The sequence below is a fragment of the Podarcis raffonei genome, chromosome 8 (genome assembly GCF_027172205.1).
Source record: "Podarcis raffonei isolate rPodRaf1 chromosome 8, rPodRaf1.pri, whole genome shotgun sequence".
Taxonomy (NCBI): Eukaryota; Metazoa; Chordata; class Lepidosauria; order Squamata; family Lacertidae; genus Podarcis; species Podarcis raffonei.
In genome coordinates this window covers 31,975,987-31,994,142 of record NC_070609.1, presented here as the reverse complement: position 1 = coordinate 31,994,142, position 18,156 = coordinate 31,975,987, and the positions used below count along the sequence as shown (strand labels likewise).

Sequence of the window (18,156 nt, the reverse complement as noted above, 5' to 3'; positions counted from 1 at the left end):
GTGTCTGTTGTGCAAACACTGATGGGCGTGGAATTAACACACGATGCATTACCGAAAAACTATTGTTGGATTAAAGGATGGTTCAATTACTCCCTGACAGTCTTCTGCACAAAAACTGCCTGCAAGATATCTTGAGCTGAAGGACTGCTGAGAGGATTTGACAGATCAAACATGAGTCACCTTTTCCTTCACACCTCCTCCCTCCCTCATAATTTTTACATGTGTCTGGTACTCAGTGAGCAGATACCCCTACCTCCTTCCAGTCCACTGGTCTTATTTACAGTGCTGGTAATACACACGGCACTTTGTACCATAAGTAAAACTGACAATCCTCAGTCCCCAAGGAGCCTACAGTCTAAAATTCCCACTAAGTTTACCCAGCGGGGGCTTCTGCAACTCCAACGCTAAGTGCATAACCCTCCAAGTGTCCATATTTTCCAGGGACAGTCCCAGAATTACAAAAGCCATTGTGGCTTCTGATTTGATCCCAGAATGTCCCAATTTCCCCCGCCAGCACTGAACTCAGGGAGGTCATAAGCCAGCACTTGTCCTCAGTGGCAGTGGCAGCCACGGCTTCGAGGAGGCATCCTGTTGCCTCTGCCTGCCAGCCTCCTCCCTTGGGCAGGTTGTAGCAGCACTGGAGAGGGGGAGAGGAGGCGGAGAGGCTGCAATCGCTGGAGAGGCCCAGCCCTGCAAGGCCACTCTGGGCAGGATGAAAGGGGGAACGGAGCAGAGCACAAGAAGTCTTGATTTTGATTTTTTAAAAGGGTTTTATGCATCTGTGTCTAATCTTGCCCATTTCTAAAATTTATTTACACTCATACCTCATGTTGCATCTGCTTCAGGCTATGTCTTTTCAAGTTGCGTCCCGCAGCAACCTGGAAGCACCGGAACGGTTACTTCCACATTTCGCTGCTCGCGCATGCGCATAAGCGCTAAATCATGCTTCGTGCATGCACAGAAGCGCTAAATTGCGCCGCCGCGACGCTTCTGGATGCGAATGCTTCGAGTTGGGAACGTGCCTCCAGGATGGATTATGTCCGCAACTCGAGGTTCCACTGTATTGGTGGGTGGGTGTTTTTTTGTAAATCTACCAAAGAATAAAATACAATGAAATGAATGAAATCAGGATTAAGGGGTTTTCTCAGGATGGTGGGCATGTCTGCTGGCGTAGCGGTGGTGGCACTTGCCCTTCTTCCAATAGGAAATGCTGTGCAGCATGGGGGAGAGAAATGGGGGTCAGTGGGGGAAGGGAATGAGAAATGTCCTTATTTCCATCTGATGAATGTTGGAGGGAATGTAAGTGGAGGGCAGGGAGAACTGGTGCCCAAACATACTGGCAGAGTGGTAAGCAGGGAGACCAGCAGTAGATGGAGCCAAAGCCAATGGCAGGCAGAACCAATTCATTGGCATGTATAGTTATGCAGCTCCCGCAGGGTCAGACGAGAAGAGGAGAGCAGCGATAGCATAGGAATAACCCCGCAAGGCCCTTTGAGACTCCAAACACAGAGCCTACTGCAATCGGAGGCAATCTGTTCTGGTTCCTTGGGCACAGAGTGCTTCATTTATGCATCTGTCTTTGTTCAGTGGCAGATGCACTTATTCCGAGCACATCTGTGGATCCCGCTAGCTTTGTTTCAAGTCTTGGGGCGGGGCGGGGGGGGGTGAGTTGCTTTCCTTTGCTGGATAAAGGAGGGGGTGGAGAATGTAACATCTTCCATGGTGGCTCCAGACAACAGGGGTTTTTTTGTTTTCATTTATTGCAGAATGTTTTAATCTAGTTGGCAGTCCCTCTCTCCCAGCCCGACTCCTTTCCCCAACTAAAGCTGTGAATTTGAGCTGGATCGCTGGTCTATCCTGCACAATATTGTCTATTCCTGCCTGGCAGTGGCTATTATCATAAGAATATGAAAAGAGCCCTGCTGGAGCGGACCAAAGACCTATCTCATTCAGCATCTTGCTTTCCCAATGGCCAACCAGATGCTTAAGGGATTTTTGCAAGCCAGGCCTGAGGAGAACAGCATGTTCCTCCTCACTGACCCCAGCAACAGGCATTCAGACGCATTACTGCCTCTAGTGACGGAGGCAGGCCCTAGCCATCATAGTTAATGGCCATTGATAGCCTAAGCCTCCATGAATTTGTCTTGTAGAGCCATCCAAGTTGGTGGCCGCTGGCCATCACTACATATTGTGGCAGAATATTCCATAGTTTTACTCTGTGCTATGTGAAGAAGTCTTTCCTTTTATCTCTCCTGAATCTCCCAGCATTCAGCTTCATTGTGTGGCCTCTGGTTCTAGTACAGTGGTACCTCTGGTTGTGAACGGGATCCGTTCTGGAGCCCCGTTCACATCATGAGCAGAACGCAACCCGCATGGTTGTGATTTGCCGCTTCTGCGCATGCACGTGATGTCATTCTGAGTGTCTGCGCATGCACGAGAGCGGTGTAACCTGGAAGTTCCATTACTTCCAGGTCACCGTGGGACGCAACCTGAAAAGACGTAACCTGAACCGAATGTAGCAAGAGGTTTGACTTTATTATGAAAGAGAGAGAGAGGAAGTAGGGGGGCATTTTCCCTATCCTTTCTTCACCCCATGTATATGCACCTTTTAGTCTCCTTTTAGTCAGTCTTCTTTCTTAAAAAAAGACCCAAATGTTGTAGCCTTTCCTCGGAGGGAAGTTGTTTGAACTCCTTGTTTTGATCATGAACATACAAAAAGCCTGCTGGATCAGGCTAGTGGCCCATCTTGCCCAGGATCCTGTTCTCACAGCGGCCAACCAGATGCCAGTGGGAAACCCACAAGCAGGATTTGAGCACAAGAGCACTCTTCCCCTCCTGTGGCTTCCAGTAACTGCTATTGAGAAAGATTGCTGCCTCCAGCTGTGGAGGCAGAGGAGAGCCATTAGGGCAAGCAGTCATTGATAGCCTTCTCCTCCTCCATGAATTTGCCTAATCCTCTTTTAAAGCCATTCTGGTAGCCATCACTGCCTCCTGTGGGGGCAAGTTCCATAATTTAACTATGTGCTGCTCATTTTTTGGTCCTTTCTCAATCTCCTTTTTGAGGTGAGGTGATCCTGTACACAGGATCCCAAGTGTGGCCTTGATGTAAATTTGCACCTTGGCCTTCCTTTCCAGCATTCCAGGCTGAGAAAGGTCTTTCCCCAGCGCTGCTACGTGAGATCCTTGTAACTGGAGTTGCTGGCAGCTGAACCTGGGCTCCTTATTTATTCTGTCTCTTCCATTGCCTCTCTTGCACTGAAGGCTGCGCCCCTTTTAAAGATTTGCTTCACTCTGCCAAGTGCCTGAGGTGACATTTCCGGGCTTAGGTTCAGCGGTGGCTATAGAAACCATTTCCAACCAAATGGGACCTTATAAATGGATGGTCTGTGTCACAAATAGGACAAAGCCTGGAGATACATCTGCAGTTGCTTATTGGTTCTATTTTTGGAGCTGAAGATACTTTGCTGCCAGGCCCAGACATTTTGCTTCCTGGGGTGGAGCAGCAAATTGTGCCCCCACCCTCATCAAGGTAGTCTACTCCAGAGTCAGATAATGCCAGTCATGTGTGCCTCCTCCCACCCCAGCTGTCAAAGCACAATAATAGCAACACACTAAGTTACCAACCATTGGCTGCCCTTTCACCTCAGACCAGTTGCCTAATGACAGGGCCGGCTCTTTTCCTGTATTTCAGGCCCAAATAGAATACAATAGAGCAGGATACGGTTCATGAGCAACCAGAATGACCTAAGAGAACCCCATGGATAGAACTGTTGCCCTGTATCATAGCTTCCTGCCTGGATGGGCTCATTCCTGCTCTATCTATTTGTCCAATGCTCACATATTCTGGTAGTGAGCATAATATATTGAGGCAATTAAACTATTCAGGTTAACACTGTGCTGCCTCGAAAATACTGCCTGTCTCTGGCAGGGGCAGAATTTGGGTCCTCCACTGGCTAGCAATGCAGCCTCTCCCTTACCTGCTTACACTGATGATGTCCAGAGTTCATCCGCGTTCCCTCCAACTTTCACATGCTCTCCTTTCATTCGTCTGTGATGCATTAAACAGAAACATTCCGTCTTCCTGACTTATGAGCTTGTTTTCCCCAGGAATTGGCTAAGCACGCGGTAAATAGCAGACTCCTCTCGTACGCTCACTGCCCCGCTTGTTCTTGATCGTTTTCCTCTTCTCCTGTTTTGAGTTATCATGGCAGCTGCCACCATTGGCAAAAAAAGAAGGGCTCAGTGCCTATAGATTATGTGGGGGTGTAACTCTGGAGAGCAGGAAAGAAAATGCCCCTTGAAATTTAAAGAGGGAGTTAAGATCTCCCTTGCAAAAGGCAAGCTTTGGGGAAATTGTGGGTAGGTGGGTGTTCTTGATTTCATTCTGCCTTACTATGGTTTTATGATGGCATTTATATTGTTTATTTATTTTAAGAAAATGTACCCTGATTGGAGAATCTGGTTGAAGCTATCAATTTCCTGAATCAAATAAGTCAACATAATGCCATGATGTGAAGCCACAATTTGTTCTTGGCTTATAAAGTGTGGCTTGTTCTAACTATGGTTTAGCATTATGTACAAACTCAACAGCCTGGCTTAACCATGGTTTGTTTGTCCCTGACCCCACCTGCTCACTAAGCCACAGAGGCAATAGCAGGTGGGGGGGGGAACAAGCTTTGGATATTCCAACTGTGGCTCGTTTTGTCTTTTGTCAGATGACTCATGTTTTGTTGAACAAACTATGGCTAAAACAAACTATGTGTTTATGTGTTACATGCAAGCATCACCAGCAGCTAGGAACAAGCAAGGCACTTGGGAAAGGCACCTTCAGTTTTTCTAGCTCTGCTACAGATTACCCATTGTGATCTTGGTCAAGTTACTTAAGATGCCATAGAAAAATGTACTGTTATTATCCTGTGTGTTCTGCCTGTCTGTGCTCACCTGTTCCTCACTCCCTTTGCTCCCTGGTACTCTTCCATGGGGCCGGAAGGACAGCTATTAGAGTCAGGGGAGTTTGGTGGTCAACACTGGACCTTGCTGAATGCCTGACAATACCACTTTTGGCATCAGAGGGTCCCTATATCTGCCTGTAAATATCACAGAGCATGTTATCTACACTGCATAACAGTTGTTTGGCTCCTCCATGGACAGTGAAAAATTCAAAGCAGTCATTTTGGGGAAAAAGCATCATGGAGAACTAGCACCTGCAATGGCCAGAAGATTTTGCTGTTGCTGTTTCAAGTTAGTATGCAAACTTGACCCTTCCTCCCCTCGCCAGCTGTGGCCAGATGTAGCTCCCCTTCCCGACTCTTCTTTCAAGCCTCGTTCATATTATTGAAACTCTGTTGACTTCCTTGGAAATTCCTCAGACGTTGCGTCAGAACATGAATAACTTCTTTGAATCTCACTTCTGACAAAATCTGCAGACAAACTGTAGATGTGGGGAATCCCGCCACCAAACACTCCATCTTGAGACGGTTTAAAAGTTTTTATTCACTCTTTCTGTCACATTGCTTTGTATTGATTTGAACCATTTCTCCCTTGCCTTCTGCCTGGAGGTGTTTGGGTGGCAGCTAACAGCTTCCCTCTCAAAGTCACTGTGGATTTTTGCTGAAGGCCAAATGGTTGTGATGATGGCTCTTTATCTAGAACGTTCCGCGCTCTCCTTTTGCTGCACAGAAAGTGCCCCAAATGATCTCCCGAGGGCATCCTATGGCCCACGCTAGCACATTGACTTCCCCTTCCCATTGTTGTTTAAATAGTCCTAGCAGGAAGATGTTAAGCAGATGTTGTAGCCTGGACCTCAGAAGGGCCCTCAGGAGCAGTTTTTCGGGAGCTGTGATGTCTCTTTATAGACACAGACTGCAGTGAACCATGGCCACAGCTGCACACTGGCTGTGATGATGCAGCTCAAGCCAACACTCCAGGGAATGCCGCAGTTCCGAGATCATTCATCAGGGAGGAGTCAGTTTCTGACTTTGCAGCTCTCTGGTATGACACCAAAGAACATTAAAGAGAGCTCATCCTAATTTCAGCATCCTAACCCTAATTCCAAGAAAAGTCAACCAGATGCGTTGAAAGAGGGGCGAATCTGGCAAATTTCAGTTTCTCTCTATTTCTAATTTTTCCAGTCCTGAAGTCAGTTTGCCACATTTCTGCACCACTAGGATTCATCAGCTTTTTAGTGTGCATTGTTTCTAGTTTTTACATACTTCTATGCTCTAATAGACACATGGAGGGCGCTTGCAGGACTGCATTGCAAAATGGGTGTGGTGCAGATTTGTGGTTTACACATTGCTTTGAGAAATGTGAATTGGGTAGATTCACATTAAAATAGGGAGCGAACCAAATTTCTCCCCCACCCCCATCTCAGGGTGAAAAGGCAGCAGTACCCCCCTCTTGTTTTCAAAGGTACATTGCCTCTGATAGAGGAAGTTTCGTTTAGATGACCTGGCTAACCATGAGCTTGCCTAATTGTGAGCTTCCCTTTTAAAACAATGCCAGTGTCCACAGACACATCCTGTGGCAGTGAGTTCCATAAGCCAGCTGGGCTTTCTGTAGAAGTCCTGTGTTCTTCCTTATTTTATTATTAAATGTATTTATATCCTGTCTGCCTCCAAAATCAGGATTCAAGGCAGCTTACAACATTTAAAAAGCATCATCATAAAGTACAAAGTGATAATGACAGACTAGTTAACAACAATAGTTAAAAAATATTAGAACACATTTAATAAGATGTTAACAGACTTAAGAGATAGAGGAGACTTTTCTCTCCCAGATTTGAAATTGTATTTTGAAGCAGCATGTCTTGTTTGGATACGGGATTGGATAAAATTGGAAAAAGAAGAAGAGTTAGAACTAGAAGGACACAACAATAGATTTGGCTGGCACTCGTATTTATGGTATGGGAAAGGGAAGATACATAAAGGCTTTTCAAACCATATAATAAGAAAGTCATTAATAAGAGCGTGGGAAAAATATAAAGATCTGTTAGAGCAGAAAACACCATGGTGGCTGTCACCCAATGAAGCATTTTCACTTAAGTTGACCAAAAAAGTAAGCTGGTTGACATATAGAGAGTTGTTAACAGAAGAAGAAGGTAAACTCAAACTAAAAGAGTATGATGAGCTGAAAGACTATCTACAAAGTTGGTTACACCATAGGCAATTAAATGAAATTTTTAAGGAAGACAATAAAAAGGGGTTTAGTTATACAATCTCCAGATTTCAAAAAGAAATAATGAAAGAGAATGTTAAATTGTTTAAAAAAGCATATATTATTTTATTAGAGTGGGAAACCAAAGTTTAAAAAAAAATACTTATTGGATCAGAAACACAGATATTTCTGCCAAGGGAAGAAGAGGTAAGAGTAATGCAGAAAGTACCACATCAATGTGAGGCTAAGATCTCCTGCCCTCCTGAGGCAGGTGCCAAATGACTGGCCTGGCAGAGATCATGGAAAAAGGAGTAGTGGAGAATTGGGTGGAATTAATCCTCTTCTTTGTATTTGATTACAGTGGTACCTTGGTTTACGAACTTAAACTGTTCCAGAAGTCCGTTCTTAAACCAAAGCATTCTTAAACCAAGGCGTGCTTTCCCATAGCAGTGGGGGACTCAATTTACAAATGGAACACACTCAACAGGAAGAGGAACATATTCTTATTCCAAAGCAAAGTTCACAAACCAAAACACCTGCTTCTGGCTTTGCAGCATTCTTAATCCAAGTTGTTCATAAACTAAGCTGTTCTTAAACCAAGATACCACTGTGTGTATTTATTTTCCCCAATGAATATTTAACCACTTTTACTGTGTTTATTTGACCACATATATTGTTAAGGACAATGTAATGTACCATGGATGGATTCAATGTCATATTAAACATTTTCTTTGTGACTTATTGTTAACATGATCTTATTTTATATTGCTAAAGCTGGTAAACCCTGAAATGTACTTGTACTATGTTTCAATCTTGTAAAAAAAATTGTGTAAGATACATTAAACTTAAAAAAAGAAAAGACAGGAAGGAAGGAAGAAAAAAGAGCCTAAATTGTCCATCATCCAAGCAGATCCCAAAGTGATGTTGAATAAGAACAACAATAATATGCAATAAAAGCATAACATAATCCATCATGAAACAATAAAAGCTAAAAGACAACTGCTGAAGAACAAAAAGGAGGACCAAAGATGAATGTAGCTTCTTTGAAATGCCTGGACAAATGATGTCTTAACATGGCGCTGAGAGGACTGTGAGATCAATACCAGGCGAATCCCTCTAGGGAGAGTATTCCAAAACTGGAGCAGTTTAGGGCTTTAAAGGTAAGCCCTTGAATTGGGCCCAGGAGCAGATAAGCAGCTGGTGAACTTATTGAAGAATTGATGTAAATGGCTTCACTTTCCGACACCAGGCAAAGTACTTTCAGCCAGATTCTGAAGCTTCAGTGTCACCTTCAAGGGCAGTCCTATTGTGTAACACATTTACAGTAGCCTAACTTGGAGGTTTTCAGAGCATGGATCGCTGGTGTTAAGCTATCCAGTAAGTGAACTACAATGACAGGTGCTAAATGTTAAATGCTAATTTGGCATTCTGGGCGTCCTCTAACAAACCACAATTTCCAGGATGATTTTCTTCTGAAGGGGGTAGCCGTGAAGTTTAAATACGCACAAAACTGACAAGATGTTTGTTGTGTAGGTATGCTCCAGGTTTTCACCATAGTTTATGAAGATGTATCTCTCCCTTGCAACTGCCTCACTCTCTTAAAGGTAAAGGTACCCCTGACCTTTAGATCCAGTCGCGGATGACTCTGGGGTTGCGCGCTCATCTCCCTCTATAGGCTGAGGGAGCCGGCATTTGCCCGCAGACAGCTTTTCTGGATCGTGTGGCCAGCATGACTAAGCCTCTTCTGGCAAACCAGAGCAGTGCACGGAAATGCCGTTTACCTTCCCACCAGAGCGGTACCTATTTATCTACTTGCATTTGACGTGCTTTCGAACTGCTAGGTGGGCAGGAGCTGGGACAGAGCAACAGGAGCTCACCCTGTTGTGGGGATTCGAACTGCCGACCTTCTGATCGGCAAGCCCTAGGCTCTGTGGTTTAGACCACAGCGCCACCTGCATCCCTCTTACTTCACACTTAATTTTTCTCTTCTTAGAAAGAAAGAAAGATCCCATTAGTGGGATCTCCCTATTTTCCAGTTAGAGACCATCAATGTGTCATAGATAACTTGTAGGACTTTGCTCACTGAGACCAAGTTCATTCTCCATTGAGCCATGAAATGTACTGGGCAGCCTCAGGAAATGTCTGGCTCTCAGCCTAACCTACCTCATTGGGTCATTGTGAGAGTGAAATGACATGACTCCTTGTGAGGCACTTTGAGCTCCTTGGCCAAAGGGTGGAATTCATAGGCGATGAAGAAATGCTTTGCCTCTCGGCAAGGATGACGCGGAAGGTTTGGAAAAAATGTGCACATCTTTTACTTATCTGTCTCAGAATATCCACAAGAGAGATGCATCATCCCGGGTGTCATCTAATGTGGAAACTGGATAGGGATCAACCCTCGTTTTGCCAGAGGCACCTTGAAGGAGCTGAAAGATATCTGTGCGTATGCAGAGTGGAGCTTCCAGCCATGGCTTACTCTGGTGGCTGTTTTAGATCTCAGCAACATTGCAATGCATTGATAAAATCTAGAGTATTTTTTTATGTAGTGCAAATAACTAGATAATCTTTGGGGACAGAGAAAGCTTCACAACAGTATCAGAAATAGTTAGGAGGGAAAGGGGAACTGGGTGGAGCATGGCACCACCTACATTTTATACACATTAATTCCTGTTCATGGAGAGATTAAAATGAGGGGTTATTGTCACCAGTGCTTTTTTTCTGGAGGGATGCAGAGGTACACATACCCCGAAACATTTTGTGAATCTTTGTACTTTTGTCCATTTACTGTATTTATTTTTTACTGATTTGAACTATAAAATGGTGATTTTCTTGAGTCAAAGTGAGAGTACCCCTAACATTTATTTAGGAAAAAAGCACTGATTGTCACTCTCCTTTTTAAAAAACAACAACAACAATCCAAACTCAGTTGACTAATTGTATGAGATTTAGGCCCGTTTACCTGAATATAATGGGACGTGGGTGGCGCTGTGGGTTAAACCACAGAGCCTAGGGCTTGCTGATCAGAAGGTCGGTGGTTCGAATCCCAATAACGGGGTGAGTTCCCATTGCTTAGTCCCTGCCCCTGCCAACCTAGCAGTTCGAAAGCACATCAACGTGCAAGTAGATAAATAGGTACCGCTCCGGCAGGAAGGTAAATAGCGTTTCCGTGTGCTGCTCTGGTTCGCCAGAAGCGGCTTAGTCATGCTGGCCACATGACCTGGAAGCTGTACGCCGGCTCCCTTGGCGAGATGAACGCCGCAACCCCAGAGTCATCCGCGACTGGACCTAATGGTCAGGGGTCCCTTTACCTGAATATAAGCCCAACTAAATCCAGTGGGACTTCTGAGTAGAAAAGGGATTTTCTATTAAGATTTCAGCCTTCATTAATCAACAGAAAGAGCCCCTTGTTTTGCAAGGGGAAAGGGTTGTTTCCAACTAAGTTTTACTCAGAGTAGACCCATTGAACTTAATGGGCCTATTTATTTCAACAGGTTAACTCTGAGTAGGACGAGCATTGGCCACAATCTATGCTTGCACAAGGCATGTTCAGGACATTTTGTTGTGTGGGTCAGAGGGCAAGACGATGCCTCCTCACCCCATTCCAAGTTTTGAAGCCAGGAAGACTGGTACCTGAATATTACTTCACTATGGGTAATGAGCAGCATCCTGCACCACACCTGAAGAGAGCAGATGCGGGGCAGACAATAGTCACACTGTCCTGTTCTACAACACCTCCCAATGCTCTAACACCTCCCCCTGTTCTCTAACACCTTCCCACTTACCCAGAAGCTGCCGCCTGAGGCAGCTGCCTCCTGCCTAATGGTAGGACTGGCCCAGAGGTCTGCATCTTGATTCTGTTCCTCATCTGCACAATCTGTGTGCCTTGATTTTTGTCTGTTCAAGGCTCTAGTGCAAGCAAGGCTACCATGCAATGTGAATGGTGGGCTTACCTGCTCATCCTCACAGCCACTTTGTTGTGATGGCGTCTTGCACGCGTCTGCTTAATTTCTGTGGGGATATGTTGTACCCAAGCCAGCTTTCAGCCACAGGCTTGCTGCTGGTTGGGTGGGACTGCTATGAAGAGAAAACAAGGTTTCTGGTAAATGCATATCAAAGGGCTGAGTCATTTGCTTTATACTACACTATTATTCATTGTCTTCGTTTCCGAAATAAAGTGCAACACATTGGAGTAGAAGGATCTCACATGGGGTCTTGGCAAGGCAGGACTTAGCGTCATAGCAAATATGGAGATTTCTCAACAGTTCCAAAGTTCATAGCAACACCCCCTAATTCTGTTTGTAATTGTTACTCAGACGCACTTCCCTTTGTAAAACAAAAGAACAGACTAACAAGTTGCAGCTTAATTTTTAATGGCAGGTTAATTGGGCAGCTTTCAAATGTATTACAGAGGTACCGTGGTTTACGAACTTAATCCGTTCCGGAAGTCCGTCCTTAAAGCAAAGCGTTCTTAAACTAAGGCGTGCTTTCCCATAGCAGCGGGGGATTCAATTTACAAATGGAACACACTCGACAGGAAGCAAAACATGTTCTTATTCCAAGGCAAAGTTCACAAACTAAAACACCTAATTCCGGGTTTGCAGCGTTCTTAATCCAAGTTGTTCATAAACGAAGCTGTTCTTAAATCAAGGTGCCACAGTACTCAATCCATGTTCAATGCACTGTCTTGCAGGCGAGAAATGTCCCCAAATGCAAAAGGAAGGTCTCCGGTTGGACCAGACTAGTGACCAATATGTAAACATTACTGGTAAGTTTGTTTTGTCTCTCCAAAAAAATTCTTCTCCTCGCTGGCCTCTGGCCACAACCTCTTTCCTCCCTAGGAATTTGCAAGGGGGCAGAGATAAATCTATCTAATCAGGACCTGTGGATCTGAGACCCAGCAGAATCAGGCAGGAAGATCCACTTAGCTGGGGGGCAGCAAAGAGAAAACAAAACAACCACAAAGTCATGCAGCCCAAGGAGTGTCCATAAAGCTGCCTGAGGATCTCTTGCAGTGTCACAGGCAGGACTGGCAAGCGTCTTGAAGCTGGGAAGAAAGATGGGCAGTGTGGAGAGTAACCCACAATGACCTAGCATTTCATAGAATCACAGAATCATAGAATAGTAGAGTTGGAAGGGACCCTGCGGGCCATCTAGCCCAACCCCCTGCAATGCAGGAATCACAGGTAAACATTCCCCGACAGATGGCCATCCAACCTCTGTTTAAAAACCTCCCATGAAGGAGAGTCCACCACCTTCTGAGGGAGTCTTAGCCTCCAGAATTTGTTGGAGCAAAAGTGCCGTTGTCATTTTTCAATGCCTTTCCTCTTTAAATTAGTAAAGTTCTCCATCCCAAGAGGCATCTGCATTTGATCTGCAATTGTTTTTACACATGCAAATGCTTTGACATTGTTTTTATAGCAATGTAAAATGTAATATATTTTTTTTATGGTAATGTGAAAATTGCTTTGAGATCCTTCACAGGAAGTGATTCATAAATGAAAACTAATGAAATAAAACTAATTGATTAGTATCAAGCTCAACAGGGTTTATATAATATGCATGCGAACAAGTTAAATGTGACAGGACAAGCCCTAAGCAAAGACTATTTTAAAATGTGGCATTCCAAACATAGAACTTTCAATCAACCAGGGAATAATGGACAAAAAGAAAGAAAGAAAGGATAAACTGTGTTTTTTTGTAATGCCCCACAGAGCCTTTCACTTTCTACTTTCTCACATTTTCGGAGTTTAACCTGCTCCAGCAACTTGTCTGTAAAGGGAGAATGGGAACTTGGGCGTCGGTATGGGAGGCTGGACTCTCAAGCTATGCTCCTTTATCTTCTGTGTCTTTGGCAGGATTTAATCTAATTAAAAGGTTTGGTCTGCTGAAGACCTCAGCCATTAAGAAGATCCGCAACCCCAAAGGCCCAATGATCCTGCGACTGGGCAGCACCCCTCTGGTCCGACCGACGGAGTGAGTATGCCTGCTCTCGATTCCAAAAACTAGTACATGGCTGCATGTGCCTCAAGTCATCAGTGCAGTCGTTCAAGTTATTAAGCCAAGTGGGTCTTATTTATTCCCATTTAGGAACTGGGTATTCGCTATTGCAAAGATAACAATAGAGCTTATTGTAAGACCCTGCTGGATCTCTGCAGACCTGCTGGATCCCTGCTGGTTCTCACAGTGGCCAACCAGATGTCTATGGGAAGCTCACAAGCAGGACCAGAATGCAACAGCACTCTTCTCATGTGTGAATCCCAGCAACTGGTATGCAGAGCCTCCGGGCAATTGTGCAACAACCTTGCAACATGAATTCCCATATTGCGGATGGGGAACTGAGGCTGGCACAGGCGCACAGAATGATTTGCCCCAGGCTTGATGGGACAGTGGTAAATTTGGAACTTGCAGAAATACAGCGTGGTGTAGTGGTTAAGAGTGGTGGACTCGTAATCTGGTGAGCCAGGTTCACTTCCCTGCTCCTCCACATGCAGCTGCTGGGTGACCTTGGGTTAGTAACACTTCTCTGAAGTCTCTCAGCCCCGCTCACCTCACAGAGTGTTTGTTGTGGGGGAGGAAGGGAAAGGAGAATGTTGGCCGCTTTGAGACTCCTTAAGGAGAGTGAAAGGCGGGATATCAAGTCCAAACTACTACTACTACTACTACTACTACTACTACTACTCTTCTTCTTCTTCTTCTTCTTCTTCTTCTTCTTCTTCTTCTTCTTCTTCTTCTTCTTCTTCTTCTTCCAGCCTTTTGAGTATGTACCTATATCTTCAAGGTATACTCTACAGTGCAAGAGCTGACCATAGTGACAAATATTAGGAATAATTGGGCAGGAATAATCAGGTGTACAAATAAAAGATGAGGGGAGCACCTGGTTTGACAGCAGTGCATGAGAAAAGGATCTAGACTTGCTCTCCACTGCACCTCAGAGCTAACGTGATTCAATCTGCATTAGGTTGTGGAGGCTCAGCTTCAGTTCCCCGCTTCTGAGTGTTCTTGGGCCAGCTGCTCTGGACCGGTCAGCTTAGCCCACCTCATGGGCTTGTTGTAAGGATAAGTTGGTGGCCTGTGAGTGGGAGAACCATATCTGCCCCTTGAGCTTCTTGGATGATGGCAAATGAGAGGCCCGTGGGCTTTCATGATGCAAGTGCTGGACTAGGCTCAGGGAGATCCAGGTTCAAATCCCCACTCAGCCGTGATGCTCACCAGGTGACCTGGGGTCAGTCACCATCTCCCAGCCTAACCTTCCTCACAAGGTTGTGAGCATGAAATGGAGGTGGGGAGAGGAACCATGCATGCTGCCTTAAGCTCCGGGGAGGAATGGCAGGATGCAAATGTAGTAAATCGAATAGCCCTTGGGGAGTAGACATCTCATTGGGGTGTGTCTTGGATGGGGTGCCCAATGAGTACCAGCCCCAAACTCAAATAAATTTACCCTGTTAACTCTATAAAAGAGCCTGCGGTCTCCCTGAGTAAGGATTGTGTGGGTGCCTCAGCCTCAGCCACAGCCTGATGGCTGGAAGGATGTTTTAATCCTAGAAAGTAAATCACAGCACAAGAGCAAAGGACTTGGGCCTTTTCCAGGGCCATTATGCAATCCCTGCACCATGTGTGTTTTCCTTCCTCCATTGAAACTTGGCAGGCAGCCTGACGGGTCTAGACGGGTAGATTGAAGCAGCTTAAGCTGTTTACTAGCTAGGCCTTTCCTTTCATCAGGGCCCAGCAGCAGTGCAGAAAAAGCAGGCTTAGAAACTGGCTTCCCTCTTCTCCTGCCTCTGCATGTAGGACAGCCTTTAATGTCTAAAAGGGGAGGTGCTGCAAGGACTCGTCTCCTTTCCAGGACTTGCTTCAGTTCAGGCACTGGGGCTTTTGATCCCCATGAAGTAAATCAGAAAGCACAGCTGCACTCAGTTCCCAGTTTATGGGACTGCTTTATTCTTCCTGTGCATTTTGGCACTTAAAAGTATGCAGAACGGAGAATAGCAACAAACACACACACAAACCCACCAGTAAGGATCGTTTAAAATTTAAGCACTACGATACAATAAGATTAACATTTTGATAAACCTCATAAAGGTGACCTGTAACCATAACTTAAAACAGCAACATAAGTAAAACTGAAAGCAGCAGGATCTCCCATCTTCACAAATGTCAAAACACACATACACACTCACCATGTCAGTTTACACAGTAGCCTCCCTCTAACATTGAACATTGGGTGGCTTGGGCCAACAGCTCTGTAGGCAAAGCAGGACCAGCAGGAAACAATGGCAAGACATCTACATTCTCAGGGAACTCTGGAGTTTGCAGATGGACATAAAATCAGTAAAGAGGGAGAAAACATCAGTGGCGTCCCCCCCGCTCCCATCCAACAACAGGAAAAATCATGCATGTATGCATGTGGTTGCATGGAAGTGAATGCACACACAACACACAACTGAGCCTGAAATGATGTCTGGAGTGGTGCTTCAGACCCTCCCTTCTTCTGTACAGCCTCCCTCCTGCCATCCTACCTCATGAGGCCTGTAGAAGGAGATGCAAGAGGCCAGAAATAACAGCTTCCCCTGGGAGGAACAGAACATTCCACTCGCCTGCAGCTGCAAGTTTGAGGAGGAAGAGGAGAGGAGAGGAAGACTCCGCTCCAGCAGTGATGCAAATGGAAGAGCCCTGGGCACTCGGGCACATGTGCACAGCAGGAGCAGCAAAGGCAGTAGAGAACATACTGAGAACAAAACATAACATTTTGTTGTGCATCTGATTGTCGGGAAGACCTTCAAGTAAAAATGCTCCTCCCTGCCAGAACTCAATCTGGCTGGCCACAGTGAGAACAGGATGCTGGATTTCAGGGACCATTGGCCTGATCCAGTAGGCTCTTCCTATTTTCTTTGGTAAGGTTTACTTAAGCCACCATGTTTGGGTCTTCAGTGCCCACTGAAGAAGTATTTTCAACTATTAGCAAAATGGAAAGCCAAGAGGAAAAGAGCAGAGGATGATCGCAACACTAATTTAAGTGCCTTGGGGTTCCTGACACAGTTTCCCCCTCAACCACTAAGCCAGAGCACCTGCCCCACCCACACTCAGAAGATGTGGCGTGGCAAAAAAGAGACTAGTGGCTGCCTAGGTCCCGATGGTGCCACCAACATCCAACACAAATATATTCCAGCATGTATGATGGTACTTTGCTTTAATGCTCATTCAGACACCTGGAATTCAGCCTTCAGGGAAGGAGGCTCTGCTACAAAGGATTGAGGGCATTGGAAATAGCTGGTGCACGGCAGAACAGTTGCCGTGGCTCTCCTTTCAGAGTGCTCCCCTCCCCTCCACCTTCTTAGCAATTGCCGCTTTTGTTCTGTTCCAAAGAAGACAAGTCTGTAGTTGTCTGCAGAAGGCGTGCAGTCACCTCTCAGGGGCACATATGGAGTAGGACCACTCAGATAGTACCAGCTTCAAAGGAAACAACGGTGACGGCCAAAAGAAGACAAAGACAAAGACAAAGAGGGAGTCTGTGGAAAATCTTACAACTGAATTCTGATTTCAGTCACCGAAACGCTCCTAAGAAATCGCAATAACTAAAAAGATATGTATAAATGTTTAAGCTTTTTTGAATGCCAGAACTGAAGGGTCCAAGCAAGGGGTGCTGCAGGGCCACCACTGAGAAGTCCCTGTCTTGCCATCCTAACTGGTTTCATTGGTCAGCACATAAGCAGGGGTTCAAAAGCAAATAATAGATTACAAGCAGGTTCATATGCATATATTTTCATATGTCAAGTACCGGTATATTTTAAAAATTGTACACAATATAACACCCCTGTAAGGCAGGTCAGTATTACTATTGCTTTATTATAAAAGGGAGTCTGAGAAAATAGTGGATTGCTTAACATGGCTACTGTGCTATCTCCTTTCTTATCTCTCAGTTCATCGTGTGGGGCCTAAGGTGGAGAAGAAGCTCTAGGGCAGAGCCCTTGGTGAGCAGTGGCTGGAACCGAGCTGTGGAGTGAATCTGAAATTAGACAGTGGAGAAAAAGGGAAGAGATATATTTGCCTTTCCTTTTTGAATTTGACAGTGCCAAAACATTTCCTTTGAGTCCCTTGGGGTTTCCCTCTCTCTCTCTCTTTCTCCCTCTCTCTTTATCTTCATTGACAGTTTTTAAACAGTTTCTTAATGTAGGGATGGGCGCTGTGGCAGTTGGGAATAGGTGTGTTTGTTTAAACGCTTGGCTAGCCGAGGGCGCCTCTGTTATGATCTCCTTCTGCTGGTTCTTGTTTTGCCTTGGTGATTCATGAGCCAGGCACGATGACCCCACAATAAACACAGAGAGAGGAGCAAATGAAAGACAAACGACCTGGAGCAGGGCTTCCAAGAAGACAACAAGGAGATCAATGTGCATCCGGTACAATGGCAATGCCAGAGGTGCAGGGGCCAACAAGTATTAGTTCTGGTCTCATTCCTTTGCTGGGTAGGGGAGCCTGAGACCAGGGGACAGAAAAGCTCTCCACCCACACACTGAGACTGATGAGGAAACCGTCTGTGCAGTTCTTCTGTTTTTGCAAAGGCTGCTATCGTTCTCCCCCATCACCAGGCACTACTCTTTACTCTGGCCTGCAAGACTCTCTTATCAGAAGTTGTTGCTGCTGCAAGTCAACAGTGGAAAGAACTCAGAGTTATTTTCCAAGTTAGGAAAAACAGCGGCGGCAATGGGCTAGCAAAGTGTGGCATTGGCACACCTGCCAGTATGTGGTACATTCAAAGGAGGGATATTTCAGCTCCTGCTCCTGCTGCATGCAAAGTGCTTGTACCCTCCATCCCGGCTCTACATCCTTTTCTTTGCATTCTCAGCTTGGCAGCAAAAAAAAAAAAAAAAAGTATGGCAGTTTATCCAACTCATGTGGAGCCTCCATGCAGGATACTGTGAAACTGCTTTCAGCCTGGTGGGGGGGCAAGTCACAAGTTATGCAGCCTGATCTCCATTATTGCCGATAATTTTGATGAAGTCAATG

The 18,156-nt window shown here is 45.4% G+C and overlaps 1 protein-coding gene across 4 annotated transcripts in view; it reads left to right on the top strand.

Moving 5' to 3' along the window:
• Window positions 1-18,156, top strand: part of COL16A1 (collagen type XVI alpha 1 chain) — a 125,514-nt gene that overhangs the window by 13,222 nt on the left and 94,136 nt on the right. For all 4 annotated transcript variants that reach the window (XM_053398952.1, XM_053398949.1, XM_053398951.1 and 1 more), the window contains exons 3-4: window positions 11,846-11,920; window positions 13,011-13,128. In XM_053398952.1, the coding sequence (XP_053254927.1) occupies window positions 11,846-11,920; window positions 13,011-13,128 (193 nt within the window). The remainder of the gene's footprint in view (window positions 1-11,845; window positions 11,921-13,010; window positions 13,129-18,156) is intronic.